The 27,681-nt window shown below is 41.3% G+C and overlaps 1 protein-coding gene across 8 annotated transcripts in view; it reads left to right on the plus strand.

The window, feature by feature from the left end:
• The window catches only part of PRDM5 (PR/SET domain 5), a 255,174-nt gene that overhangs the window by 9,659 nt on the left and 217,834 nt on the right, over nucleotides 1-27,681 (plus strand). For all 8 annotated transcript variants that reach the window (XM_027543714.1, XM_027543706.1, XM_027543709.1 and 5 more), the window contains exon 2: nucleotides 20,785-20,868. In XM_027543714.1, the coding sequence (XP_027399515.1) occupies nucleotides 20,785-20,868 (84 nt within the window). The remainder of the gene's footprint in view (nucleotides 1-20,784; nucleotides 20,869-27,681) is intronic.

Consider the following 27,681-nt stretch of genomic DNA (forward strand, 5'->3'; position numbering starts at 1 on the left):
GGATGAACCTAAAACCTGTTTGTCAGAAAGAGAAAGATAAATACCGTATTCTAGCATATGGAATCTACATATGGAATCTAGAAAAACGGTACTGAAGAATTTATTTACAGGGCAGCAGTGGAGAAACAGACATAGAGAATAGACTATGGACATGGGCAGGGGGAGGGGAGGGTGAGATGTATGGAAAGAGTAACATGGAAACTTACATTACCATATGTAAAATACATAGCCAACGGGAATTTGCTGTATGGCTCAGGAAACAAATGGGCTCTGTATCAACCTGGAGGGGTGGGGTGGGGAGGGAGGTTCAAAAGGGGTCACATTATTATTATCTTTTTATAATCTTTATTATCTTTAGGTTTGGCTGTGTTAGTACATTTTACTCTTCTCTCAACCCTATGAAGTAGATATTGTTACTGTACCCATTCTCAGATAAAGAAATTGAGGCAAAAAGTGGTTGGCTAGTGTGACTGGTTAAGTATTGCCTGGGCGACAGAGTAAATGGTGGACCCATGATAGACCCGATTTTGTGCTCTTAATCAGTTTGGAGTTGAATGATTTGTAGGTAGAATTACTGAAAATAAAATGGAAACAGTCCTTTAAAGGTTAGACCTCATGACATACCTTATTTTAGACCGAGGAAGTTGTTAAACATTTCTGCTGAAGAGTCACTTTGTACCTTGGAGCCTGTGGGCCCACCTGGGACTGTCACACACAATCAGACATTTTGAGTTCTGCTTTTTTTGGGGTTTCTTATGCACTTGCATTGTTATTTTGTTGTGTAACAGTCTTCAAGGGTTTATTATTATCCCCAGTTTATAAATTACATATTTCCTCAATGATTACTTGTCAAAATTTTCAGTTGTCCTAATGTAGACTTTAAATTTTTTTCTTCTTTCCAATTCCTTCTTCATTAGCAGGCTAAAGCCTGCCTGACCTTCTGACATGTAGTTGTTTTCCTTTATATGTAGAAGCCCATTAACTTGCATGCCCTTAGCATAGCTGAGCGGGGTTTGCATTTCTAAAAAGAACTAAAGACTGAAAGGAAAGCTGAAGACAAGCAAAAAAGGAAAATGCCTAAATATAAATGAAGTGAGTATAGTATCTTTCTCATATTTGGCCCCTAATTCTGGTAGAAGCAGTTAAGAGCACTGATGAGGCTGAGGTCTCCTTAATTTGGTACCCAGTGGCCGCAATGAATTGCCCGCTCTGGGATAGCTCAGTTCCTGGCTTGCTTCCCTCTGATCACTGCTTTTTTGCCCTAGGGGTTCCTGAGTGGCCTCCTGTGCCCATGAACCCCAAAGCAGTCTCTCAACTTCCTCAAATAAATCTCCCAACTTCCTGAAATAAGGGGTGTCATGAGGTCTAATCTTTAAAGGACTGCTTCAGTTTTACTTTTAGTAATTCTATCTACAAACTATTCACTCCAGACTGATTAAGAGCACAAAGTCGGGTCAGACTCACTGAAATTGGTGTCATGGGTCCACCATTTACTCTGTCGCCTAGGCAATACTTAATGAGTCACACTGGCCAACCGCTTTTTGCCTCAATTTCTTTATCTGAGAATGGGTACAGTAACAATATCTACTTCATGGGGTTGAGAGAAGAGTAAAACGTACTAACAGAGGTAAACTTTGCTCTTCTCGTGAACAAATACAGGTTCCACAGACGGAACTGCGTCTGTTTTGATCGTCCTGAAGTACAGTGTTAGTTTCCTATTGCTACTGTGGCAAGTTAGCTGGCTTAAAACAAGAGAAATTTATTCTTTTCTGTTCTGGACAACATAAATCTAAACCAGGTGGTCAGGGCTGGTTCCTTCTGGAGGCTCCAAAGAGAGAGTTTACTTCCTTGAATTTTGCAGTTTTCGAGAGGCTACATGGCCTTCCCAGGTGGCTTGGTGGTAGGGAATCTCACCTGCCAATGCAGGAGACCTAGGTTTGATTCTTGGGTCTGGAAGATACTCTGGAGGAGGAAATGGCAACCCACTCCAGTATTCTTGCCTGGAGAATACCATGGACAGAGGAGCCTAGTGGGCTACAGTTTAAAAAAGTCAGGCATGACTGAAGTGGCTTAGCACACACACACACTATACACTCTACCATAGCTCCAAAGTGTAATTCTTCTTGTCTATGTTATAGACAACGTTTTGCAGTGAATTAATGCTCAACTGGAAAAGGCAGTGGCACCTCACTCCAATACTCTTGGAAATACTCCAATATTCTGGCAAATCCCATGGATGGAGGAGCCTGGTAGGCTGCAGTCCATGGGGTCGCTGAGGGTCGGACACGACTGAGTGACTTCACTTTCACTTTTCACTTTCATGCATTGGAGAAGGCAATGGCAACCCACTCCAGTGTTCTTGCCTGGAGAATCCCAGGGACGGGGGAGTCTGGTGGGCTGCCGTCTATGGGATTGCACAGAGTCGGACACGACTGAAGCAACTTAGCAGCAGCAGCAGCAACCCTCAACTACTGGTCCCAATGAAATGTCCACATTACACATCTACCATATTGATGACTATTCTGCCTTATGTTCAGTGTTGATTCTGGCAGAGGTCAACAAGGTTGGCATTCACGCAGTAAAACCTGAGTGAGTGGTTCTCTTGTAGAGGAAGAGAGCGCGTGTAAGTTATAGGAGGAAGAATAGATTCTGATCACGTTCTAAGTGATGGTGTTGCGAAGGATGTCAGAGGGAATCCAGTTCGCACATTCCCATCTGACAGATGAACACACTGAAGCCGAGGTGAGCTTTGCCTGGAGTCCTGCTCCTTCTGCAGTGCCATCTCCCTTATGCAAGGCAGGCACCTTGGTTCTCTTTGAGGGCTTTGTAGTGGAGACTTTTGGTAAGGTAAAATCCAAAGAGAAAAATCTCTGATATTTAAATCTTGAATTTGTGAAAATACAGGAAGCTAAAAATAAACAAAGACAGGCAAGTTGTGTAGGGTTAGAAAAACATGGAAAAGAGGAGAACACCCATTTCTGGGTGGTCCCCAAAAGTAGTAAGTGAAAGCACAGAAGAAAACTCAACTTTGCATAAATGTTAATAAAAGAGTAGGTTTTGTGGAATAAGGTGATTTGTTGATCAGCTTAGAAGGTGGCTCTTGTGAGGAAGTCATAAGGGGTCTTTGTGCCCCAGCTAAAATTCTGCTGGTAGATGTTTGTTTATGGTACCTGGTGGCTGGTGAAGTCTAATCTGGAAGCATATCAGAGGGAAAATAGTCACCACTGATGCCTGCCCTACGTGCTCTCTCTTTTCTGCGTTCACACGTTCACCCTCTACAAATGACTGAAGTCTTGTATTTCTTGATGTCCTTACACATTCAGATTTGGTTGGTTTTTGTGACTGTAACAGCTTCAGTTAATTCAGCAAATGTTTATTGAGCAACTGCAGTTGTTAGGCTCTGGGGCAGTCACCAGAGACCAAAGGACAGTAACAGAAGCAGTCACTAGAGGTGTCCTGTGGTCTGCAGTTAAGCCCTCCAGTAAGTCTGCAAGGTGGCCGTTATTGTCCTTGTTTTATAGATGAGGAAACTGATTGTGAGGAAGGTTATATCCCAAGAAGGGAATCAATCAGAATCTGAACTCAGATCTTTCCATATACCTTTTTCACGAAAAAAGACCAAAAATTATTTTTCTGCATACTGATAAAATGCTTTATCCATGCTCATTTCCATTAGTATAGACACATACCTATACACAGTCTTTCATAAAGTTAACTTTCAGTTCAGTTCAGTCACTCAGTCGTGTCCAACTCTTTGCAACCCCATGAATCGCAGCACGCCAGGCCTCCCTGTCCATCACCAACTCCCGCAGTTCACTCAGACTCACGTCTATCGAGTTGGTGATGCCATCCAGCCATCTCATCCTCTGTCATCCCCTTCTCCTCCTGCCCCCAATCCCTCCCAGCATCAGGGTCTTTTCCAGTGAGGCAACTCTTCTCATGAGGTGGCCAAAGTACTGGAGCTTCAGCTTCAGCATCATTCCTTCCAAAGAAATCCCAGGGCTGATCTCCTTCAGAATGGACTGGTTGGATCTCCTTGCAGTCCAAGGGACTCTCAAGAGTCTTCTCCAACACCACAGTTCAAAAGCATCAATTCTTTGGTGCTCAGCTTTCTTCACAGTCCAACTCTCACATCCATACATGACCACTGGGAAAACCATAGCCTTGACTAGACAGACCTTTGTTGGCAAAGTAATGTCTCTGCTTTTCAATATGCTATCTAGGTTGGACATAACTTTCCTTCCAAGGAGTAAGTGTCTTTTTATTTCATGGCTGCAGTCACCATCTGCAGTGATTTTGGAGCCCAAACAAATAAAGTCTGACACTGTTACTTTAAAAAATGAGAAAAGAGTAAACTCATTTCATCATCTACCATTTCAGCAGTCACTTATAGAGATCCTTCTAAGTAATGTACTTTGGCTCTAATATTTTTAATCACATATTCTATAAGGGGGATATGATGTAATTTTCATTTGGGCTTGTTTTACACAATTATTCACTAAATGTTTATTGCCAAGATCTGTACCAGCTATTTGGAATGCAGTAGTGAACAAAATAGAAATTCTGGCTCTTGCTTAGCTTGCCTTTTAGTGACAGGAGCCAGGACAGAAAATTGACAATGAAAAATTAGAAACATTTTATACTGTGCTAAAATGTTGAAAGTCCTTCAGAAAAAAAAGAAAAAGTAGAGCTGGGTATTGTTGACTTGGCAGAGTGGGTGGGTGTGTGGATGGATGGATGTTACTCTAAATAGGTGATTGGTCCAGGTATGGGCAATGACTTAAAGGATGGGAGGGAAGGAGCTAAACATCGCTAGAAGAAGAAAGGCCGCAGTTGGAGCAAAGGCCCTAAGATGAGAGTTTTCGTGCTGTGTTCAGGGAATAAGGAGAGCAGTGAGGTGGAATGGTCTTGTCGAGGGGCTGGGCACCAGGAGAGGAGGCAAGAGAGACCGAGAAGGGCCTTTCAGGCTACTCTGAAGCCGTTGACTCTACTTTGAGTGGAGTAGGAAGCCATGGCATGGTTTTAGGCCAAGGAGGGACATGATCTGACTTGAGTTTATCAAGGATCGCTTTGACTGCTGTGTTGAGAATAGTTAGCCTCAGAGTAAACTAGGAGACTTGTTAGGATTCTTCTGCAGTAATCCACGTGAGAGGTGATGGTGGTTTAGACCAAGATGGTGGCAATGTTGGAAGTGTAGTTTGAAGACAGAATGTGCTGATAAGTGGAAGAAAGGTAAGGATCAAAGCTGATTCCAAGGATTTTAGCCTGAGAAATTGGGAAGATTGGATTGTCAGCCAGCAACTGAGATGGGGAAGATTTTGGTGCAGCAGATTTGAAGGGGGGAGATCTGGAATTTGGTTTAATGCATGTTGATTTTGACAAGTTTATTAGATAACAGGTATGAAGAAGGCAGTGAGATAACAGCTGTTGCACCAGTTCCTCCTTCCCACCCTTTATAACATCATTTTCGTCTGCTTTATGTGTCACAAACCTTACAGTACACCTTTACTCCTTTCCCTTTATACCATCAGTTATCTTTTAGAGCAATTAAAAAATAAGACAGATTGTGTTATTTACCTTTATTTTGGTTTCTGGAGCTCATCATTTCTTTGTTTTGAATTACATTTTTGTGTGGTATCATATTCCTTATGTGAGAACCATATCTTTCGAACATTTTTTTTTAAATTTTATTTTATTTTTAAACTTTACATAATTGTATTAGTTTTGCCAAATATCAAAATGAATCCGCCACAGATATACATGTGTTCCCCATCCTGAACCCTCCTCCCTCCTCCCTCCCCATACCATCCGTCTGGGTCGTCCCAGTGCACTAGCCCCAAGCATCCAGTATCGTGCATCGAACCTGGACTGTATCACAAGTCTAATGGCAATGAGTTTTCTCAGTTTTTGTTTTCTGAAAAAAGTATTGCATTTATTGACAGGTTTTTTTCTTTCTCATTATATTAAAGATAATTGCTACTTTTTTTGACTGACAACATTTCTGGAAAGTTTGCTTTCCAGAGGTTATAATATATAAGTGTTATGTTCTTCACACATTCTCTTTTTCCCCACTCGGCTTTCAAGATTTTTCTAGTTTTCTTTGGCTTTTAGCAGTTTGAATATGATGTGTTTAAAATTAAAAAAAAAAAAAAAACAACTTCTTTTCTGTGTAGTTTGATGTCTTTTATCATTTTTGGAAGATTCTTAGCCATTTTCTCTTCAAATATTACTTCTGGCCAAAACTTCTTCTTCTGGGGCTCCCAATTACGTGCATGTCAGACCAGTTGATGATATTGTCTCACAGCTCTTACATACTTTGTTCTGCTTTATTTTTCCCATTTTCCCACTCTCTTTCCTTTTAATAGGTAATTTCTGTTGCCTTCAAGTTTATTGCTTCTTTTCTTAGAGTGTCAAGTTACCTGGTGATTCTGTCAAAGGAATTAATGTTTGAAACCATGTTTTTTATTTCTAGCATTTCCACTGGATTCCCTTTTGTAGTTCCCATGTCTTAGTTTAAATCTACTATATTCTTGCATGTTGTCTGCCTTTTCTAGTAAATTCTTTAACAAATTAACCATAACCACTGTTAAAGTGCTTGTCTGATAGTTCTAATGTCTGTGTCATTTCTGCATCTGATTCTGCTGCTTGCTCTGTTTCTTCACAATGGGCTGTATTTTTCTCCTTGCTTCCTTGTATGTTTTTTTTGTTGTTGAAGGAGAATTGCTTTACAGTATCGTGTCGGCCTCTGCTGTACCGCAGCATGAACCATGCCCAAGTATACACGTCCCCTCCTTCCTGAACCTCCCTCCCACCTGCCACCCTATTCCACTCCTCTCGGTGGTCACAGCCCTGGTTTGAGCTCCCTGTGTCAAGCAGCAAAGTCCCACTTGCTGTCTGTTTTACATATGGTAATGTATGTTTCCATGCTATTATTTTTTTTAATTTATTTTAACTGGAGGATAATTATTTTACAGTGTTGTGATATTTTTTGCCATATATCAACATGAATCAGCCATAGATATACATGTGTTCCCCTCCCCCATCCTGAACCACCCCCCCGCCCCCATCCCCACACACCCCTCCCTCCCCACCCTGTCCCTCTAGGTTGTCCCAGAGCACTGGCTTCCTGCACTGAACTCTCATTGGTCATCGGTTTTACATATGGTAATGTATATGTTTCAGTGCTATTCTCTCAAATCGTCCCACCCTCTCCTTCCCCCTCGTGTGTCCCCAAGCCTGTTCTCTATGTCTGCATCTCCATTGCTGCCCTGCGAATAGGTTCATCAGTACCATCTTTCCATGTACGTGCTTTAATGTATGATATTGGGCTTTCTCTTTCTGATTTACTTCGCTCTGTATAATAGACTCTAGGTTCATCCACCTCATTAGAACTGACTCTGATGCATTCATTTTTTGTGGCTGAGTAATATTCCATTGTATATATGTACCACAGATTCTGTATCCATTCATCTGTTGATGGACATTTAGGTTTCTTCTTCTATGTCCTCAGTTCAGTCCAGTTGTTCAGTCGTGCCTGACTTATTGTGACCCCAAGGACTGCAGCACGCCAGGCCTCCCTGTCCATCACCAACTCCCAGAGCTTGCTGAAACTCATGTTCATTGAGTCACTGATGCCATCCACCCATCTCATCCTTTGTCTTCCCCTTCTCCTCCCCTCTTCAGTCTTTCCCAGCATCAGGGTCTTTTCCAGTGAGTCAGTTCTTCGCATCAGATGGCCAAAGTATTGGAGCTTCAGCATCAGTCCTTCCAGTGAACATTCATGACTGGTTTCCTCTAAGATTGACCGGTTTGATCTCCTTGCGGTCCAAGGGACTCTCGAGAGCCCTCTCGTATGTCCTAGCTATTGTAAAAAGAACGGCAGTGAACATTGGGCTACATGTGTCTCTGTTACAGTTTTCTCAGTGTGTATGCCCAGTAGTGGGATTGCTGGGTCATGTGGTAGTTCTATTCCTAGTTTTTTAAGGGATCTCTGTACTGTTCTCCATAGTGGCTGTATCAGTTTGCATTCCCACCAACCGTGCCAGAGGGTTCCCTTTTCTCCACATCCTCGCCAGCATTTATTGTTTGTAGATTTTTAATAATGGTCATTCTGACTGTGAGGTAATAACCTTGTTGTAGTTTTGATTTGCATTTCTCTAATACTGAGTGATGTTGATCATCTTTCCATGTGTTGCTGGCCATCTATATGTCTTCTTTGGGGAAATGTCTGTTTAGGTCTTCTGCCCATTCTTTGATTGAGTTGTTTGTTTTTCTGGTATTGAGTTGCATGAGCTGCTTGTATATTTTGGAAATTAATCCTTTGTTATTGTTTGCAATTTTTTTCTTCCATTCTGAGGGTTGTCTTTTAATCTTCTTTTTTGTTTCCTTTGCTGTGCAAAGCTTGCAAGTTTAATTAACTCCCATTTATTTACTTTGTTTTTATTTCCATTATTCTAGGAGGTGGGTCAAAAAGTATCTTGCTGTGATGTATATCAAAGTGTCCCACCTATGTTTTCCTCTAAGAGCTTTATAGTTCCTGGCCTTACATTTAAATCTTTAGTCCATTTTGAATTTATTTTTGTATATGGTGTTAGAAAGTGCTCTGCTGCTGCTGCTGCTAAGTTGCTTCAGCCGTGTCCGACTCTGCATGACCCCATAGATGGCAGCCCACCAGGCTCCCCCGTCCATGGGATTTTCCAGGCAAGAGTACTGGAGTGGGGTGCTATTGCCTTCTCCGAGAAAGTGCTCTAGTTTCATTCTTTTACATGTAGCTGTCCAAAAATCCTAGCACCGCTTATTGAAGAGGCTGTCTTTTCTCCACTGTATGTTCTTGCCTCCTTTATCAAAGATAAGGTGCCCATAGTGTATGGGTTTATCTCTGGGTTTTCTGCCTTGTTCCATTTGTCTGTATGTCTGTTTTTGTGCCAATACTATACTGTCTTAATGACTGTAGCTTTGTAGGATGGTCTGAAGTCAGGAAGGTTGATTCCTCCAGCTCCATTCTTTTTCAAGATTGCTTTGGCTATTCAGCGTCTTTTGTGTTTCCATATAAATTGTGAATTTTTTTTTGTTTTTGTTCTGTGAAAAATACCATTGGTAGTTTGACAGGGATTCCTTTGAATCTGTAGATTACTTTGGATAGTATATTCATTTCCACAATATTGATTGTTCCAATCCAAAATTGTTATATCTCTGCTTCTATTATGTCATCTTTGATTTCTTTCATCAGTTTTTTTTTTTAATAGTTTTCTGCATACAGGTCTTTTGTCTCTTTAGGTAGATTAATCCCTAGGTGTTTTATTCTTTTTATTTCAATGGTGAAGGGGATTGTTTCCTTAACTTCTCTTTCTCATTTTTCATTATTCGTGTATAGGTGTGCAAGGGATTTCTGTATGTTAACTTTATATCCTGTGGCTTTACTATATTTGTTGATTAGCTCTAGTGATTTTCCGGTGGAATCCTTAGGGTTTTCTATGCTTAGTATCATGTTACCTGCATCTAGTAAGGATTTTGCTGCTTCTTTTCTGATTTGGATTCCTTTTATTTCTTTTTTCTTCTGATTGTTGTGGCTAGGACTTCCAAAATTAGGTTGAATAATCGTGGCAAGAGTGGGCACCCTTGTCTTGCTCCTGATTGTAGAAGAAATGCTTTCCCTTTTCACCATTGAGAATAGTATTGGCTGTGGGTTTGTTGTATATGGCTTTTATTATTTTGAGGTGGGTTCCTTCTATGCGTACTTTCTGGAGAGTTTTTTAAAATCATAAATGGGTGTTGAATTTTGTCGAAAGCTTTTTATGCATCTATTGAGATGATCATATGGTTTTTATCTTTCAGTTTGTTGATACGGTGTATCCCATTGATTGATTTGTATATACTGAAGAATCCTTGCATCCCTGAGATAAATCCCACTTGATCATGGTGTATGATCTTTTCATGTGTTGTTGGAGTCTATTTGTTGGAATTTTGTTGAGGATTTTGCTTCCTTGTATGTTCTTAATTTTTTTTTTTTGAATGCCAGTGTCATGCAAAACAATCAAGAGTGTAGTAAATAGTATTTATGCTCTGAAATACATGCTTTTGTTTTGTCCGGTTATTAGTGGAGGAGTTTGGATCAGTCTGGGTAGGAGATAAGGTGGGTTTGCGTTATGCTGCTTTTGTTTCTTTCAGTGAAGCACAGGCTTCAGGCTGTGAAGCTAGGCTGCCTTGTGGCTCGGGCGGCGCTCCGGGTCTCAGTGTCTGTGGCTGCCTCAGTCAGTCCGGTAGGAGGTCAGGCGGGCCTTCTTCTCTCAGTGAGCCCCAGGCTCCGGGCTCTTTTGGGCTGCCTTGCGGCTCGGGCGGTGCTCTGGGTTTTTCTCAGTGTCTGTAGCTGCCTCCGTTTCCTCCTGTCCCTGAGTGCCTGCACCATAGAGGGGTCCTCTCACCCAGCTGCACGCTCTGCCCTAACCCTGTAGTAGACTGCTGTGTTGTTATTTGAGGTCTCTGTTCTCTGGTTCAGCTTCACTCTTATCTGGGGTTGGTTTATCAGCCTGAGCTCTGGGAGTTGAATTTCCATAGCATTCCTATCTCTCTTTCCCATGAGAGCCAAACGTTTGTCTTGCATCAGTGGTTGATGTTCTGTGGGAGAGTGCTTCCTGTCCATACCCAAGGGTAGGCATCCTCTGAGCGTTGTGGTACAGGTTCCTTAGCCTCCTGCCCCTCCTTCAGTGGCAGTGGGTCTTTACTCGTGTCTTGGAGGTGACAGAGTTTGCTGCTTTTCTTCTTACAGGGCAGAAGGGTCAGGGTGGGAGATGCAGGGAGCGCATGTTTTGCAGCAGCTGCCGTTCTCTTATGCCTGCACCACTGAAGGTGGCTCTGTCCTCCCTTCTGTCCCCGGGTTTCCCTTATATGGAGACGTCCTTGTAAGGGAGTCTAAGCGTGTGAGCTCCCCTTGGGTCTGCGGCTGCCGTTGGTTCTAACACAGGCAAGCTGTTTCACATGCATTCTTTAGCAAACTTAAAATGTTAGTTGATTTCTCGCTTGTATGGTAGTGGGCAGCTCCTCCTTATGATTTGTCGTAGATAACCTAGTGCTCTCCTCAAGAAAAGTAATTATTTTATAGTTAATCAACCTTTCTTATTTTTAGGGTAGGAGTGAATCCTTGATGAATATTGAACTTTGAAAAATTTAACATTAATGGCATTTCTATATTTTCTTACTGTTTTTAATACTTAACAAATCTATCAGTTTTGAAAAATATTTTAAAATCTCCCACTCAGGTTCTTCTTGCATTTCTCATATTTTTATGCTGCTGGTTTCTTACTGTTCTGTATTCTTCATACGTACACTTTATATCATTATGTAATGTTCTGTTTTACTCTGGTGAGTTCAGCCATTAATTGAACCTTGTCTGATACACCATTGCCTTTGTTTTCTTTGCTTTTATCTGTATATTTTTGTCTACCCAGTTCAATAAATTTTTTTATTACTTTCTTTTATCTTTTTGTAATCGTGTAGCTAGGTTATAGTACATAATGCAGATTTATAATCTCTTCATTTCATAAGAGATTTAAAACTTCATATTTAGTGTAATGACTGATATAACTGATTTTTATTCTTGTCATCTTTATGCTTATCACTTTATCATTGTATTTTAATTTTCCTTATTTTTGCTGTCCAAGTCACTGTTCATTCTTTTTCCCTCTCTTCTTAAGGGCAACTCACACCTCAATTTGATGATTTACTTTTCCCCTTTCATAATCAGATGCATGTCACTTTTATTTGATAGCTGGCACTCAGCCATTTTCTCCACACATATGGTTTTGCCCACAGGATGCTCATTTCTGTGTTAACTTCCCTCATCTCCTCCCTCACCCATTGCTCCCCCCAACCTCTGCCTACTGTACAACCTTGGAATTGCTTTTATCTTCCTGCCTGCCTGCCACCCCACTAAGTTTTGACAAAATGGTATGTTACTTAATTTCTTTAAAAACATTTTTTTTATTGCTTATACATATTAAGTTTCATAGAAAGAACATGTCTGCGTAGCTTTCTTTTGGTGATGACAGTTGAACAATACTCATAAAACATAACTGTTCTTGAGTAACTAATAATTATCAAAAATCATAATTGTACAATATTGAAAAATATACAAAAAATACGATTATTGGAGAACAGTTGCTCTACAGTGTTGTGTAGGCCTCTGCTGCACATCCTCACGAATCAGCCACAGGTACACGTATTTCCCTCCCCCTGAGCCCCCTCCAAGTTCCCAGCCCACCCAGCCCTCGGGGTTGTCACAGAAAAGAGTGGAGCTCTGTGTCACACCGCGAGTGCTCCCAGGCTATCTGTTTACATGCGTGGTAGTGTGTGTATTTCCACGCTGTGCTCTCAGTTCGTCTCTCTCCACTGTTCTCTGTGTCTGTGTCTGCATTCCTGCCGTGCAGATAGTTTCATCAGTACCGTATTTCTAGATTCCACATGGATGCTTTAATATACAGGATTTGTGTTGCTCTGACTTCCTTCACTTCGTATAATAGGCTCTAGGTTCATCCACCTCATTAGAACTGACTTGAATGAATTATTTTTTATAGCTGAGTAATATTCCATTGTCTGTATGTACCACAGCTTCTGTATCCATTCATCTGTTGGTGGACATCTGGGCTGCTTCCATGTCCTACCTCTTGTAAGACTGCTGCAGTGAACGTTGGGGTACACCTGTCTCTTTCAATTATGGTTTTTTCATGGTATATGCCCAGTAGTAGGATTGTTGGGTCATACGGTAGTTCTGTTCCTAGTTTTTTTAAGGGATCTCCATACTGTCTTCCATAGTAGCTGTGCCAATTTACATTCTCACCAGCAGTGCGAGAGGATTCCCTTTTCCCACATCCTCTTGACCATTTATTGTTTGTAGATATTTTAATGATGGCCATTCTGACGTGAGGAGAAACCTCTTTACCCAGTTAATTGTGTTTCATTAATTTTGTGTGTTTGTGCACCATCTATTCATTTTATTTTTCTGATTTCTGTCATTTATTCTGGCTCATTTGTTTAGAAACTTTTCAGTTCTTTTTCTCATATCATGTGGATAATCCTGTGTCTGAATCTGTGTGTATCATCAAACAGCTCTCCTTCCCATCAGACTGTGAAGGATTTCCTGACTGGATATGTGATTCTCAGGTTGTTGTGTTTCTCTTTCAACTTATTCTCCAAAAATATTTAACTAGGCAATTATGTGTTTTCAATTTTAGAAGTTTCTTTATTGAGTGCTGCACTTGAATCTCCTTAAATTCCCTTATGTAATTGACATATTCTGTTTATTTATTTATTTTGCCATGCTTCATGGCCTGTAGGATTTTAGTTCCCCGACCAGGGATTGAACCAAGATCATTGACAGTGAGAGCATGGAGTCTTAACCACTGGACCACCAGGAAACTCCCAACGTAATTCCCTTTAATTAAAGTACTCTCTCCTATAGATGTTCTGTTTTACAAGTATGGATCTTATTTTTCTGTTTGGTCTCCCTCGTAGGCAGCTGGGCCCTTGTATAGGCAGTCTGCTGTGGTGGTTTTACTGATGCTCACGACGGGTTATTGGGGAACACTGTGGCATCAGTCCTGCCCTGGAGGCAGACGGCTCTTTGTGGCCTGCAGTGGCAGGTGGGCTCTCAGCGGCGTCCTGGCTTTCTGGTCTCCTTGCACTTTGCTGGGCTGCAGGGATAGGACGGACTGTGGGCTGTGGCCCTGCCTTCTGTGACTTCCAGCTTCTTTACAGGATCCCCTGGTTCCCAGTCCTCAGCACTGCCTCTTGTGCTGTTTTCCAGTGAAGTACTCAGGCTTTTTGGGAGAATGCCTCACACCGGTTCTGTGCCAGGACCTAAGACTTCACTTATGCAGCTTCACATACATGCTTGTGGAAGTTGTTTTGCTCAAGAGAACAACTGGCTTAGAGCTGGGGTTGAAGTAAAAGGTGCTCCTTTCAGGTTATTGTATTCCAGAATCACTTCTCCTTCACAGCTCTCCTGCATTTCCCATTTCATACTCCTTTTATAACTGATGCATTTTTCTGCTTTATCCTGGGCACTAGCGCAGTTCTTTGCTGATGTTTGCTGTGTCAGCTCAGAGTAACAGGCACCTGCAGTAATCTAAACCTCAGAGGTTATGCTCTCTCAGTAACAAGGTGTGCATTTGCTGCTATCAGTTCAGTGGCTGCAGATGTCAGGGTGGAAAATTTTGCGATTCTCTCGGGCTTAAAATGGCTGCTTTAGCCCCAGCTATCATGATCTTATTCCAGATGAGGATAAAGAGGAAGTAACCAAGGCATTAGGGTGTTTGTTACTTGCCGACTCAGCTCTCATTTAAGAGCTTTTGTGGTTGGTTCATACTATGATTTCTGCTTTCAGGTTGTTAGCTCTCCTCTCTGCCTAAATGGAGAGCTGATAATGCAGTTTTTCTACGTAGATACATTAGTGCCCTCACAAAGGTCAGTGTTCTAATACTAACGAGAAAGGAAAAGAAGATTGGATATTCTTCATATTGAGCTTTTTAGAAATGCGCTTTTTTGGTGGCCTACTTGAATTGCAAGAGCACACACATGCACAATAGTTGGCCTTGAAATATAATTATATTCTAAGTGGGGACTCTAGCCTCCTTTTGTGAAAAACATTATTTTACATATAAATGATTCAACTGCAGATTGATTCACTTTAATATAACTTGTTTCATTTATATGTATATGTGTTTTATTTGCTGAACCATTTCAAAGTAAATTACAGGCATTATGACCATTCGTTCCTCCATATTTCAGCATAAGGACATTTTCCTAAATAGCCATACTATCATTTTAGCATCCAACAGAAATAAGTGATTTCTTAATGTCTTCTAATTTCAGCCCATATTCAAATTACTCTAAGTACCTCCAAAATGTTTTTATAGCTGTTTATTTTTGAACTAGAATTCTCATGGACCACCTCTTATACTTAGTTATGTCTATTAAATCTCTCTTAACAGTCTCCCTCTTCCCATTCCCTTAAAAACAAAACAAAGTAAAAAAAAAACACAAAAAACAGTTAATCTCTGAAGAGAGCAGGCTCTTTGTTTGTGGTATTTGTTTTCTCAAGGCACATTATTTAATGTGTTTCTCTGTTGGTGGTGGTGTTCAGCTGCTAAGTCATGTCGACACTTCTGCAATCCCATGGACTGTCCAGGAGAAAGGCTCCTCTGTCCATGGGATTCTCTCAGTAAGACTACTGGAATAGGTTGCCATTTCCCTGTCCGGGGGTTCTTCCCGACCCAGGGATTGAACCCACTCTCCTGCATTGCAGGTGATTCTTTACTGCTGTGCCGCCCGGGAGCCCTATTTGTTTCTTTGTCTTCTGTATTTCTTCTAATATGAGGGTTAGATATGTACTTTAAAAAAAAACAACACACAAAACCACACTGATATGTGTTAAGCACTTCTGTCTGCCCTCAGGAGCCTCAGGAAACAGTGAGTCTCGGCCGTGGGAGGCAGGAAGGAGCACAGGCAGCGTCTCCCGCTCCCCGGTTACGTGGTGCACCTGTGCTCCCTTCTAGATGGTGGGGTCTCCCCAGGCGCCTGGAGAGAGACAGGACAAGGGGAAGAGGTCTGTGCCCTCTGGAGGTGCCTGGAGAGCCTAGCAAACGCCCCTGTCACATGTCCCTGTGACAGACACTGGGGAACGAAGGGCTGGGATGATTTACTTCATTCTGTGTTTTAGTAGCAGGCATCTAAGATGGTCTTTCTCTTAGTAATGCCAACACTGCGCTGATGCAGCTTGCCATTGTAAAGATGTAACATAATCTGTAGGTTCATACTGTATGGATACCTATTTTACTGTCATGCTTTTACCTAATGGTTTTAGCATTCATTTGATAATCTTTGCCTGAATCAGTTCCTCCTCTTTTTATAAATTAGATTCCTCTGTAAAGAAGAGCTTTCCTTCATTATCTTCTGCTGTTTGGTTATCCTGATGTAGTATTATTGTTGAAAAGAGGAGAAAATGCTTAGTTCTTTCTCTTTATTATTTTTTATAGGCTAATATGGCAAATGAGGTGTTTCAAAAATTCTTTTTTTCTCTTTCTGACAATCACTATGGACTTAAGAATGTGTTAATGTTTCAATTACACTCTTGTTTTCTTTGATTCTCAAATTGTTTTAAGTTTGGTCTATGGACGCTAGGATTTGAAAGCTGAAAGGAATCTTGCTGCTGCTGCTAAGTCGCTTTAGTCGTGTCCGACTCTGTGCGACCCCATAGACGGCAGCCCACCAGGCTCCCCTGTCCCTGGGATTCTCCAGGCAAGAACACTGGAGTGGGTTGCCATTTCCTTCTCCAATGCATGAAAGTGAAAAGTGAAGGTGAAGTCGCTCAGTCGTGTCCAACTCCTAGCGACCCCATGGACAGCAGCCCACCAGGCTCCTCCGTCTATAGGATTTGCCAGGCAAGAGTACTGGAGTGGGGTGCCATTGCCTTCTCCTAGAAATCAGCTAATCCATATCTATGACTTCCCAGGTGCTTTAGTTGTAAAGGATCTGCCTGCCAGCGCAGAAGACACAGGTTTGATCCCTGGCTCGGGAAGATCCTCTGGAGAAGGAAATGACAACCCACTCTAGTATTCTTGCCTGGAAAATCCCGTGGACAGAGGAGCCTGGCAGATTACAGTCCATGGGGTCACAAAGAGTCTGACATGACCGAGCGACTAAACAACAAGGAATCTTAGAAATCAGCAAATCTGGATCTCCAAGTTTTATAGCTGAGGAAACAAGCTCAGAAGCTCGTCGACTCTGTTGTGTCACAGGTAATTAGCGGCAGAGCAGGGGTTAGGATCCAGGTCTCTGGAATCCTCAGTGCTTTCCTCACTGAGCAAAGCTTTCAGCAGTAAAGCTTGCTTTCACATTCTTGCTAATAATATTAGTCAAAATGACAGAAAATGGCCCACATGCTTCCAGTCATACATTTTTTTTATTAAAAGTTATTGTCTAGTCTGGTGGGTCCCAAGTTGAATGGATATTTATCTGCATTGTTTAGAAAGCGAAGAAGCACTGTTGTAGTCTCAGCGTTGAGCTAGTCAGAGAAGTGAGTTTGACTTGGACGATTTGGTGTTTGCAGGTTGAATTTGTCTTACAGTCACATTTTATTTGATCTGCACAGAATTTTGGAAACTTGAAATTTATTGCCTCTATATATATATATATATATATATATACACACAGAGAGAGAGAGAGAGAATACTAGTGATTTCATATACAAATTTAAATTGTTGGTTTCAGTAAAATATTCAGTTGGAGTTGGAAAGCTTTTAAATGTGCATGTCCCTCCAGCTGCCCTCCTGGCCACTCCCTGCTCTATCCTGTATATATTTTTGTCTGATGTTGTGCTGCTTTCCTGCCTCATCTTGTAAGCATTTGGGTTAGTGATTCTTTAGATCGTTGGAAGCAAGGAATTCTAGGAAGATTTCTTGAATATAGGTTGAAGGTAGTAATAATCAGACCCACAACCAGCAAGAAAATGGTAGAGTTGATAGTTTTTTTTTTTTTTTTTTGCTGCTAGTATGAGATCTTCAACAGCTAAATCACGAAGTAAAACCAATGATGACAAGAAGTCAGCTAGAAATTTTTGAAATTTTCAAGGAGATAGTTAGAAATGTTGCTTTCCTTCTAGTCATTAATTATGAACCTCACGTTGGGTGTTGAATAGGCTCGTGCACCTGGTCAGAAATATCTGCTAGAGAAGGGAATGGCAATCCACTCCAGTATTGCCTGGGAAGTCCCAGGGACAGAGGAGTCTAGTGGGATATGGTCCATGGGGTTGCAAAGAGCAACTGAAAACACACATGCATATATAATTTATATTATGATGAATCCTATGAAATTTTCATATATCAAACATGATCAAATACTAGCAATTTCATACAGTTCAACCAAAAGAAAAAAGTTACAAGTATATGGAGTGTGCGCCCTAAATCTTCCTTCCATTAGTACATTACCCAAGCAATATGAAGCCTGCTGAGGTAGGAGAGACTTACTCTTAGGTTAGAAGTATCATAGAAAATGGTTAGTGAATAAAGCTGTGTATACATTGAAATTACGATTATGAGGAAGTGCTGCTTGTATAATAGAAATGACAGTGAACAGAGAGAGAATGGCACTGGACAGCAGGTGCTGGGATTCTTAGGGGAAGGCTAAGAGTGGGTCCAGTAAGTATAAAAATTTCATCAAAAGCCAAATATAAATTGTTTTAATTGTCTTCAGTGTTTCTTACCACAAGCATATGGGTATCTAAGAGTTAACTATTGATATTTTATAATCTTGCAGCCACAGAAACTCAAGTTTATTTGATCGCATCATCCCAGTATACTCACTAGTGTGCTTTGAAGGCAATTTTACGAAATAGAGAGAGCTAAATATAAATTTATCTCCTCTATCTGAATTTTATGTCAGTGTATTTCAAATTGAATTGCAGCCCATTGGTGCATTGTGAAATTAATTTGATTATTCACTTCTGTCAAAACTAGTGTTTTTTCAAAAGTGAAGTAAAATGGAGTAGAAAATATGAAATACATTGTACAGAGTAAGGGCAGTGTTACTTCAAGACGTTTACATTTTAGTTTTTAAAGCGTGTGTTTCTGTGCACAGCTGACCTTTGACCAACACGGGAGTTAGTCCACACATAGCATACGGCTGGCCCTCCACATCTACGGTTCTTCCACACCTGTGGATTCAACCAGCCAGGGTGACGCGACTAAAATATCCGTTTAAGTGGACCCACACAGTTGCAACTGTGTTAAGGGTCAGCTGTGTATATGTGCGTATACTAGAACAAGATGCAGAATGTATTTCTTGGCTCGAGTGAGAAATTTGAAAGCTGTATTTATTATAGTTTGGTAGTTTTATTTTATGACAAAGTGATTGCTCACTATTAGTAGCAAAGCTTTAAACTCAGATTCCTCATTCTTATTTTGAGTTTTCAAAGCTTAAGAACTTTAATAATCTTACTCGGTCTGCATCTAAGCAGGCGTTTTCCCCCTAATCCCAGTTGTTTTCTTGGGTTTCTGTCTCTTTTCAGGCGTTTGAACCCTGCTTAAGTGCCTGATACAGTTTTCCGTGTCCTCTGGGTTTGTGCCGTGGATAGGGGCTGACTGGCACAGGCACATCTCTTTGGAAAGTGTATTCTCAGATGGTTTTCTTCCACAGTAGTTGATGAAGGCTAAATATATGATGAAGTGGAGTGAAAAGTTGAACTATATATGCATTAATACCAAATCCTCAAATTTATTGCTCAAAAAACTGCGTAATACTTGGTTTTTGTCTTTGAAGTTGGCTAAAATAGCCAAATAGCAATCTGCCTGTTGGTGTACTTGTTTTTGGTTTATTTAGGATTATAGTTTTGATTTCAGGGGTCTTTCTAGCATTTTCTGCCTCCTAGTTAACGTTCAGCAATAGATCTTCCAGACTCTGCTGTTACTTGTGACTTCTCAGAACCTCTTTCCTGTATCTGTCAAGTGAGGGCCTGGGTTGTTGTTACCGTTTAGTCGCTAAGTCGTGTCTGACTCTCTTCGACCTCGTGCACTGTAGCCCACAAAGCTCCTCTGACCGTGGGATTCTCCAGTCAAGAATACTGGCATAGGTTGCCATTCCCTTCTCCAGGGGATCTTCCTGACCCAGGGATCGAACTCCTGCCTCCTGCATTGGCAGGCAGATTCTTCACCACTGAGCCCCCAGGGAACTGTGTTAGCTAGTTGTGCTTCCTTTAAGCTTTAACACTTAACTGTTGCCAGGAGTTGGGTTTTCTGTTGTTCATTAAGTCATTTATATTCCTTGAAACACTATTTTGGTGGCTTTTTCCCCTCTTAACAGTGTTCATCAGAAGTTCCGCCATGTCCTTATGGAGGGAAGGGTTCTACTGTAGAATAGTCACGGAAGGTTTGGGGGAGACTCACAAGGACGTGCGGGATCCCGTGTCTTCTCTGAACCATGTCTGTGGCATGCTTGGCTGGACAAGCATGACCCCATTCCCAGTCCCTCCAGCCCCTGCTTGATTGCCTTATTGTGAAGACAGTTTTGCTCACCATCCACCCTGCCTCACAGATCCCTCCCTGTGGGGGCCACTCCTGGTTTTGCCAGCGGTTCTTATCTGGGAATTCGTCCGTACACAGCTTTCCACATCCCACTCCCAGAGATTCTGATTTTAATAAGCTCAGGATTCTGAATTTGAAACAAGTGACCCTGGTGAATGAGTCTCTTGATGGTGATTCAAAGCTTGTGCTTGGAGAAGCCCGGGTTCATGGAGTGCCTCCTTGGTTGATTGAAGGATTGGCAGGAGAATTTAAACTTTATTTATGAACAGTCTTCCTTTGAGAGTGGCAAGCCTGCTTCTTTTCTGTTCATAATTGGGGTGAATTTATAGTTTTTATGGAAATCAGGTGATTTTCTGCCTGGTAGGCTTGTCTCTCAAGTCAGGCAAGACTCTGCTTCTCGTGGCTGCAGAGGTTTGAAACATTAAAGTATGATGTTCAGAGTCTTGGCAGAATGTAAATGTTGAGCAATTTAACCCTTTTATGTTGGCTCCTGTGTTGTGGTTTCAGGCTGTTTGGCTAAAAATAGATTAAGTTGGATTTAGATATGTAAATATTTTCTGTTGGGTAAATTATTTAATATTTTAAATGTGTTTCAATCACTGGGCAGGAAGATTTAGAGAAAAATTTTTTCCAGAAGAGAAATAATAGTTTATTTTTGTATCTTGATTATTGATTATTGTACTAATTCATTTTCAATATAATCATTACTATTCAGGGTGAAAAGTTTGGACCCTTTGCTGGAGAGAAGAGAATGCCTGAAGATTTGGATGAAAATATGGATTACAGGTTGATGTGGGAGGTGAGAATCTGATTTTAAATATTTAAAATATGTTTCTCTTTGTACTATTTAATTCGTTTATAAGGTTAGGTTAATAGATATTGATATTAGTTGACTGTTTAAGCATTGAATGTTTTAGTTTTAGTACTCAAGAACCTGAGTACCTTGAGAGTTTAGCATTTAAAAAACATTGTTGAAATATATAACTAGATAATTATTCTAGAACTCTGAATCAGTTTATATACTTCATCATTAAAAATGTTTAATTAATTGATTTATTTGTCTGACCTCGCCAGTTCTTATTTGCAGCCTGTGAGGTCTTCGCTCTTTGCTGTGGCATGTGGGGATTTTTTTAGTTGCTGCATGTGAACTTTCAGTTGTCCCATATGGGATCTAGTTCCCTGACTAGGGATTGAACCTGGGCCTCGTGCATTGGGAGCCTGGAGTCTTAGCTACTGGACCACCAGGAACGTCACTGTACTTCATCATTAAAAATAAGTCATCCGTGAATAAGGATGTTTGGATTTAAAGATAAGCATATTCTTTTTATGGATTTAAAATTTGATTTCTGAAAATGAAATTATGTTTTTTGTTTAACTTTTATTTCCCAATTGCAGTTCTAATTGCACAGGAACAATTCCGAGCTTTATATTGAAACAGAAATCCCAGCTTAAAATGTACCTTACTTTTAGAAACATATTTAAAGAACTATGACACTGTAGATAGTCTTTTGCAATCTAAAGTCTCTCTAATGCAGGAATTTATATATGCAAATACACATACATATATATTATGTATATATTTGGAGAATTTTCATCCTAGCTTATGCCACTTACTTTCATTACTGTTCTTTTCTAATCTTTAGAAAAAGAAGGGCCTAGGGGGTGGAAATGGAAAAACAGAGGTGTGGATATTGTTCGAAAAAAGCTGGAAAAGGAAACTCAGTTCCAAGCATTTTATTTGGTGGGTTCCATGAGGGGGTTGGGAGCTGAGGTATGTGTGGATGGGGCTGAGAGAAGTAGGATCGTTAAATCAGAGAGGGATGCAGTGCTGGACCAGAGAACCAGGCATACACCGTCTCTCTGAATGTGCATTTATCAGTTAGGGTCACCAGAGGTGTGAGTGGGGGGTGTGTTTCCCCCAGGGGATTGGCTCACATGATTGTTGGGGTGCCACGCTGGAGCCTGTAGGCTGGAAACTCAGACGGGAGCTAAGACTCCGGTCTTGAGGAAGAACTTCTTGAGCATACCTGTTTTTGCAGTTGAGTCCTTTGGTTTGGTCAAAGGCCACACAGAGTGTTGACAGTAATCTCCTTTATTTAAAGTCAGCTGACTGTAGATGTTAGCCACATCTGTAAAACACCTTCAGTGAAACCTGGGTTACTATTTGATTAAATAACTGGATACTGCCATCTGACCAAATTGACACATAAAACTGTACTATCTGCAAGCAAAACAGATTTTTAAGCATCACCGTATTGCTGAAACTGTTGGATGTAGGGAGTAGGGTTGCTTGAGAAGGAGATTCTTGAAAGATTTCTGAAGTGCAGGTGATGGAAAATGGAAATTTTATAATATAGTCTTTAAGTGGAAAATGTTACAGGTTTGCCTTAATTTAATATACTGTTTTAATTGTTTATGTTTATAAACCTAAAAAGATTTCTAATGCCCTTAACTGTTTTTTGGGCTTCCCTGGTGGCTCAGACGGTAAAGTGTCTGCCTGTAATGTGGGAGAGCTGGGTTTGATCCCTGCGTTGGGAAGATCCCCTGGAGAAGGCAATGGCAACCCACTCCAGTATTCTTGCCTGAGAAATTCCATGGATGGAGGAGCCTGGTGAGCTACAGTCCACAGGATCGCAGAGTCTGACACAACTGAGCGACTTCAGTGGGTTTCTGTTTTTCTATAAGGTGTTAACTTTCTTAGCAGTTAATTTTTTTACCATAAAAATTTTCAAAAATCAAACATTTATGTGACAAAATAAATAAGCCATACATGATAAAAACATAAGTTATTAAAGAGGTCATTAATGACTTTTGATATTTGTTTTATTGTCTCTAAAAGTTTTAATGTTGTGGTCAGGTTAATATCTTGCACAGCTGGTAATGCTAAGCAGATAATGATTATCATTTTTATTTTGAAAAAGAAGTCTTCCATATGGGCAATGTAAGGAGGCTGCCAGTGCCACAGTAGACCATCTCTGCATTCTGTGTTCCTGTGGTTCTATGGTATCTTTATTGTTTGTTTTTACATTTCAGTAATATACCCAATTCTCTCATTTTTCTACCCAAAGAGAGCTATTGATTATTAAATCATTCTGTATTTAGGTGGTGTTATACTCATGTAATGATTGCTGTTCTCTGTTTTCTTTTACTTTTTATTTTATGCCTGTTTTGATTAAACAATATTTGTACTTGTGACCCAGTTCAGAAGGGTACTGGTGAAGAGGCTTCCTGTGCCCCACAAGCCCTCTCTTCTCACCTAACAACTTGGATTCCTTTAATCCAGGGTTCACGTGCTTCTCCCTCATGGACTCCTTCCTTCCGAGTCTGGTCTTCAGGGTGGCTTGTTGCTGGGCTCTGTGCTGCACTCTTGCACTGCTGGGCAGGGCAGAGGATGCTCTCAGTGTTACAGCTTCTTGGGGGAGCATTTGAAAACAATCAACACACCATCTGAACTGCAGCAAAGGTTTGCTGTTGGCTAGCTTTAGTTCTGTTCCTTATTGTGTTAATGGAGAGAGTGGCTTCCTATCCTTGAGATGCATTCTTCAAGTCCATTTTTGATGTTTTAGCTTTGGAGCTGCCAGGATTCAGAGGGTGCACAGAGAAAGGAGGATGACTGGTTCTACTGCAGTCTTCCCCTCTTGGAACCCTTTGAACCCTCTCAAAGGGAGATAGTGAGCCTTCCCTCCTCTGGTGGGTAATTTGGGACCAGTTACTTAAGTCATTTCTAAGTAACAGTGATAAAGAATACGCCAGCCAATGCAGGAGATGCAGGTTCAATCCAGATTCCCTGGAAATGGGAATGGTAACCCCCTCCAATATTCTTATGTGAGAAATCCCATGGACAGAGGAGCCTGGCAGACTGCAGTCTCTGAGGTCACAAAAGAGTCAGACACAACTTAGAGACTAAGTACACCCAGTGGCTCTAGAGTGAACCACTTTCAGCTCTCAGATATGTGGTCCTTCTCCAGCCAGTGGTTGTCTATGCTGTGGTTATGGAGCGGGAGCCAGGTAGTGCTGTGGTGTCTGCAAAGTGACGCCATGCAAGAAGGCACACGGCATGATAGCTCTTTGTCAGTTTATATTTTGGTTATGGTGTCCGCAGTTATGGTGGACAAGGCCACGGGCCCCTAGGGGGCGTTTCACACCAGAGGCTTGGAGGTACGGGTGAGGATTGTGGTTACTGGTGTGCCTGAGTCCCTGTTAGCGTGGGCCAGGTGTAGAGGGGCCTGAGGGTTTCAGTGGGGAGTGGTGACTTTGTCTGCTGCAGCCTCCCCTCTCCCTGCTGAGGGGCAGCTTGGTGCTCACCGATGCCCACTGCTCAGGGCATTCACCGGCACCTCAGCCTCCCTTTGTGTTGGCCACCAGGATTTGAGATCGGGGTCTGAAGAGACTGTCTCCTCCGTCCTTAAGTCTCCTTAATACCTCAGGGTTCTGATTTAAATTTTAGCAAAGGAATTCTGGATTTCTGAAGCCTCGGGCCAATTATAGAGTATGAAGTTGGAAACCAGTGCTCCATTGTGAATGCTTCTCATTGTTAGTTTGTGGAATGTGTGCAGTTGTCTGTATTGTATTCTGTTCCTTCCTTAAGTAGAAGTCTTTCTGCATACTTTTTCCCAGGTGGTTTGGGGTCTGAGATATATTTTCTTCTGTTCTCTACCTGCTCAGACTTGGTCTAAGACCAACATCCATTGGAGTAATGTTGTTAAAACTCTCAGTAATCTTTGTTTTTAAATCTCCAGGATCTTCTCTTTTTGTAATATTTTCTTCATTATTTCAAACTACAGCTCGAATGCCTTTTCTCCAGGCACTGTCTCTTATTCTAACACATATCTCTAAGTTGTGGTACCTTTATATTGTGTGGGCTTCCCTAGTGGCTCAGTGGTAAAGAATCTACAGGAGATATGGGTTTGACTTCTGGGTCAGGAAGATCCCCTGGAGAAGGAAGTGGCCACCCACACCAGTATTCTTGTCTGGGAAAACCCATGGACAGAAGGCGCCTGGTGGGCCACAGTCCATGGGGTTGCGGAAGAGTCAAACACAACATAGTGACTAAACATAAACCACCTACAGATTACAGCACAGACTGCATTTCACTGCTGCCTGCTGTTCTTCAGGTATTCCACAGTGGCTGTCGATGAATCCGGTGTCTTCCTGAAGCCTCCAAATGGCTCTGCTCTGTTGGCAGGGCATCTTCCCTTCTTTTCCTGGAGCATCCTCTTGCATTGTCTGTAAGGGATTTTTTTGTGTGTAGAAACTGGCCTGGGAAGTTCTCAGAACTTGGCCTTGTTCTAATGTTTCCAGTTGAGTCATTTATTCCTAAACTTCCCATCTATTCTGAGATCACAGAGTTCTCAACCCCATTCCTCCGTCTCCTGCTCGGGATGGGTTTGTTTTCTGCTCAGTCTTTGAACACTTCCACTGAGGTAGGGTGTTCAGTGGTGTGACCTGAGCCAGGTTGAGCCAGGATGCCATGCCCCGGGCTGAGTACTCCTGGACGGTCCCTCTGTGGGCAGACAGTTCTTGCGGTTAGCCAGCTATGAACTCACATGCAGAAATCCCAAAGAACCAGATAGCAATTGGAGACTCCAGTGAAATATACCAGTCCTGGGTGATGTTTTTATTAAAAAAAAAAAAATCAAATCTCTTTTACTTAGATTGATTTTTTTTTTGCTATTGTATCATCTATAACTTAGTAGAAAAATATCTATCTCAATGCAAGAATAGGAAAAAAACATAACACTGTTTGAACTTTGCTGCTTAAATTGTCATGCTCTTAACATAAAGGAGCTGCAGTCTTGTAAGGGTTCCAGAGGTAACTCCTGGTGGGATACCACGAGTACAGTAAGAATAGCCTGCTTCACCTGCATGAGCCTGACTTAAAGGTGTTTAAACAGTTTTACTGTTGTTTACTTTCTGAATCTGTTCCCTTGAAGATTAATAGAGGAAAGCTGTATTTTTTACATCCGAAACTGAAAGTGAAAGTGGATCAGTTGTGTCTTACTCTTTGCGACCCCATGGACTATATAGCCCACCAGGCTCCTCTGTCCCTGGGGAGTCTCCAGGCAAGCGTACTGGCATGGGTTGCCATGCCCTCCTCCATGGGATCTTAAGGCTAGGGGAATTACCAGGGCAATTAGTCATTACGGTTTACTAGATAGCTGCATATTACAAAATGCAGAATATCAAATTATCATAGCTTTATTTATTTTAGTCAGCAGAAATGATTTTGTACCTCTGAATACATGTTTTCAAAAATGTAGCTATCAGAATTATAAGATGACAAGATTTGCAGGTGTATTTGTAAGAGTTGTTAATATCCTACAGTTATAGTGAATTATTATTTCAAAATGTACATACCAGATGACCTGGGGGCCCTTTTGTCACTGGCCAAATAAATGTAGATTGTTCTTGGAAACTTCTTTCCCAACCTCCATTCTCCACTTCACTTACACACTGGTGATGCTTACTAATTAATAACTGCTCTGTGGTTCTAACAAAGAAAGAGCAGATAGGAGCCAGGTGAAGACTAAAATAGCCACCTTACTAATGAGGTGTATGTGTGGTATATATTACATGAGCATATAATAACTCTTTTAAGTTCATGGCTCCAAAAAATTGAATTGGTGAATCTGACTGGGATCCTCGGTTTGAATGGAGACTTTATACTCTGTTTCTTGAATCTTGCCCTGTGGACCAGAAGTGTACAAAGTGGACACTAGATACTCTGCTTCTTAAATCTTGGTCTTTGTGGCAAGAGTTGGGCCTGCAGTTTAGATTCTGAATGTATATGCCATCAGTCCTCTCATGGAGAATTGTGGCCTGACTCACACGTTCAGTTTGCAGCACATCAGAGAGCATGAGAGAGAGACAGGTGTGCAGCCTGTGGTGAAAGGCATATCCCGAGTCTGATGGTAGGTGTGCTTCCTGCACAGTAGGGAGCTGGGCACGGGAAGGAGGAGGCATCAGTGTCTTAACAATCAGCTGAAGAGAAGGAATCAAAAGGAGAGAAGCTCAATCATTTCTCTCCCATGGAGGAAAAAGTAAGGGAATGTTTGCTGAGGACACACACGCACACAGATTTAGCCTTTCTCTTTTTCTCATACTGAGAAATGATGAGGTTAGAAATTCTTCACAAAGCAGAAATAGGCATGATAAGTGAAACATGGTAGAAAGAGCAAGGATACCAGGGTCAGGCAATCTTCAGTGTGATTTCACGCTGAGGATCCAGTAAAGCTTTTGCTTTCTTGGAGTTTATGTTTCAGCAGGGAAAGAGAGATACAAAACACCTTTAATGAGTAATACAAAGAAAGGTAGTGATATGGATATAAAGAAAATAAAATAGGGCAAGAAAACGTACTTCATATGAGAACTTGAACACACTTATTACTGCTGAGAACAGCTACAAAAGACAGATTAAATATAAAAGTGATTTGTTTAAGGCCATCGAAGAGCTGATAAAGAGAAGATTCCTAGAGTGACTAAGGCTCCAGAGAGAGGAAAACTTTGAACAGATGAATTGATAATCTATAGCCTTTTTTTCCCCCTCTTGGGGAAGTGGTCAGAGCTTTGCTGATTCTGGGTATGGGCAAGAGGCTGAAAATTCGACCTCAGC

The sequence above is a fragment of the Bos indicus x Bos taurus genome, chromosome 6 (assembly GCF_003369695.1).
Source record: "Bos indicus x Bos taurus breed Angus x Brahman F1 hybrid chromosome 6, Bos_hybrid_MaternalHap_v2.0, whole genome shotgun sequence".
In the NCBI taxonomy this organism is placed as follows: Eukaryota; Metazoa; Chordata; class Mammalia; order Artiodactyla; family Bovidae; genus Bos; species Bos indicus x Bos taurus.